Raw genomic sequence first — 1,749 nt, 5'->3', positions numbered from 1 at the left:
CCAGGGTGGTGGGGTGGCGGGGGTGTTGGGTGGAGGAGTTGTGTGGGTGCGCTGATGGCTGAGAGGCGCAAGGGCTCAAATTTGTTCGGGGGTGCGCGGGTGCGGCAGGGTGGGGAGTTGTTGGTTGCATGCCAGCTTCTGGGATGACTACGGACTGCCTCGACGCAACACTTTAAAAGCAGAGAGGCCGAGTACTCATGACAAAAACGAAATGGGCATCGGCTCTTCGCGAGCGCGGCGGGGCCTTGTTGTTGCAGGGCCAAATCCACCCAGAGCTTAGCCAAGCAGCCCGCTAAAACGGCACACGCCCAGCTTGCCAGCGCGCAGACAACGCACTGATGCCCACGGGCGCGCTGATATGGGTGTGCCACCCGCAGGCGCGGATGAGTCACCCGCGCAGCGCGGCGTGCAGGCGCGCGTCACGCACCTGAACAGGGCGGCGCGGATGAGGTGGATGCCCTTCTGAGGCACGAGGCGCGTGATGACGGCCACCAGCGGCTTTGAGGGGTCCTCAGCCAGGCCCAGGCCCTGGGGAAGGATGGGGGCAGGGGTTTGGGTGCCGAATCGCAAGGGGATTCCAACTGCCGTGTGGAAAAAACCCGGGGGTTCGCCAGTTGCGGGCAGCAGTCAACAAAAGGACGGGCGGGGCAGCGAGAGGATTTTCCGCCTGCCAGGCGGCTTCACGCCGCCCCACTCATCCCACACCCCAGACCGGCCCGTGCGGCGCCGCGCGTCACACTCCTCCTCGATGGCAGGCGGCCCGGGGCGTCACCTGAGCGGGCGCAACAACATGCATGATCGTGCAACCTGCAACACTCCCCCACCCCCCCCGCATCCCCTCATGCCAAAGGAAAGGCACTCACCCTCTGCAGGAAGCGTTTACAGAGGGCCTTGCCCTGGGGGTGGTCCGCGCTGAAGTTGGCCGCCAGCTTCGGGTCTGACGCGGGGTCCCTGGGGAGATGGCGGGGGGGCGGGGGGTTGAGGTGATGCAGGGCCGAGGGTGAGCCTTTGGTGTTTCGTTTCATTTGCAGAGGTCATATCGGCTTTTTTTGGGTGGCTTGAGGAAAAACAAAACGAGGCGTTGAGTAACACATGACCAGGGCTGGGTGTCCTGGGTGCAGGGGAGGGGGTGGGGCCGCGTGAATGGCGGTCGGGATGAGAAACGCGCCGCGGCGCTGAAATCAAAGGCCCCCGTCCATGGGGGTGTGGGGGTTTGGGCGAGGGCGGGGCGCGGTAAGTTGCGGGGCAGGGGTACAGGTCGCGGCAGGCCAACAGGCGGGGACCCTGGTTGGTAGCCGAAACAGCAGAAGCTCAAACGTGATCGTCGAGCTACGACCACGTTTTTGTTGCTTATTTGGTTGCTGCGGGATTGCTTATGTATTTCAAAGGCAGGCCCCCGCCCCACCAGTCTGCTATGTCGATGCCGTTTAGGACGCCCCTGATCTTGGAGGTGATCTCGGGCTTAGACAGGGTGCCGCGCAGCCAGCCTGGTTTTATTGTGTTGTGGCATTGGATGGAAGGAGGGGGATTGGGAGGAGTGTATGCGGGCAGGATGGGGCGGAGGTGTGGGGAGGAGGCGCAAAGCGGCATGCCGTACAGTTGGGAGTGGGGCACCGACGCACGTGCGCTGGGACCATTTCTATCCCCTGAACAAGCAGCACCACCCATCAGTCAGCCCGACCCGACCTCGATCCTTGCCGCGCCTCCCGCCCCCTCCGGCGTCGAATGGCCATCAGAGCAAGCGGACCC

The 1,749-nt window shown here is 64.2% G+C and overlaps 1 protein-coding gene across 1 annotated transcript in view; it reads right to left on the bottom strand.

The window, feature by feature from the left end:
- Window positions 1-276: 276 nt before the first annotated feature.
- MNEG_16264 (starch synthase) overlaps window positions 277-1,749 on the bottom strand; it is a gene marked incomplete at both ends in the record, with an annotated part of 2,577 nt that continues 1,104 nt past the window's right edge. Inside the window, 4 exons of the mRNA XM_014035266.1 lie at window positions 277-292; window positions 428-528; window positions 864-951; window positions 1,406-1,487. Of these exons, the coding sequence (XP_013890720.1) occupies window positions 277-292; window positions 428-528; window positions 864-951; window positions 1,406-1,487 (287 nt within the window). The remainder of the gene's footprint in view (window positions 293-427; window positions 529-863; window positions 952-1,405; window positions 1,488-1,749) is intronic.

This window comes from Monoraphidium neglectum (genome assembly GCF_000611645.1).
Source record: "Monoraphidium neglectum strain SAG 48.87 unplaced genomic scaffold scaffold06176, whole genome shotgun sequence".
NCBI lineage: Eukaryota > Viridiplantae > Chlorophyta > Chlorophyceae > Sphaeropleales > Selenastraceae > Monoraphidium > Monoraphidium neglectum.
The sequence above is the reverse complement of the archived record's forward strand: the minus strand, read 5'-3'. Positions and strand labels throughout refer to the sequence as shown.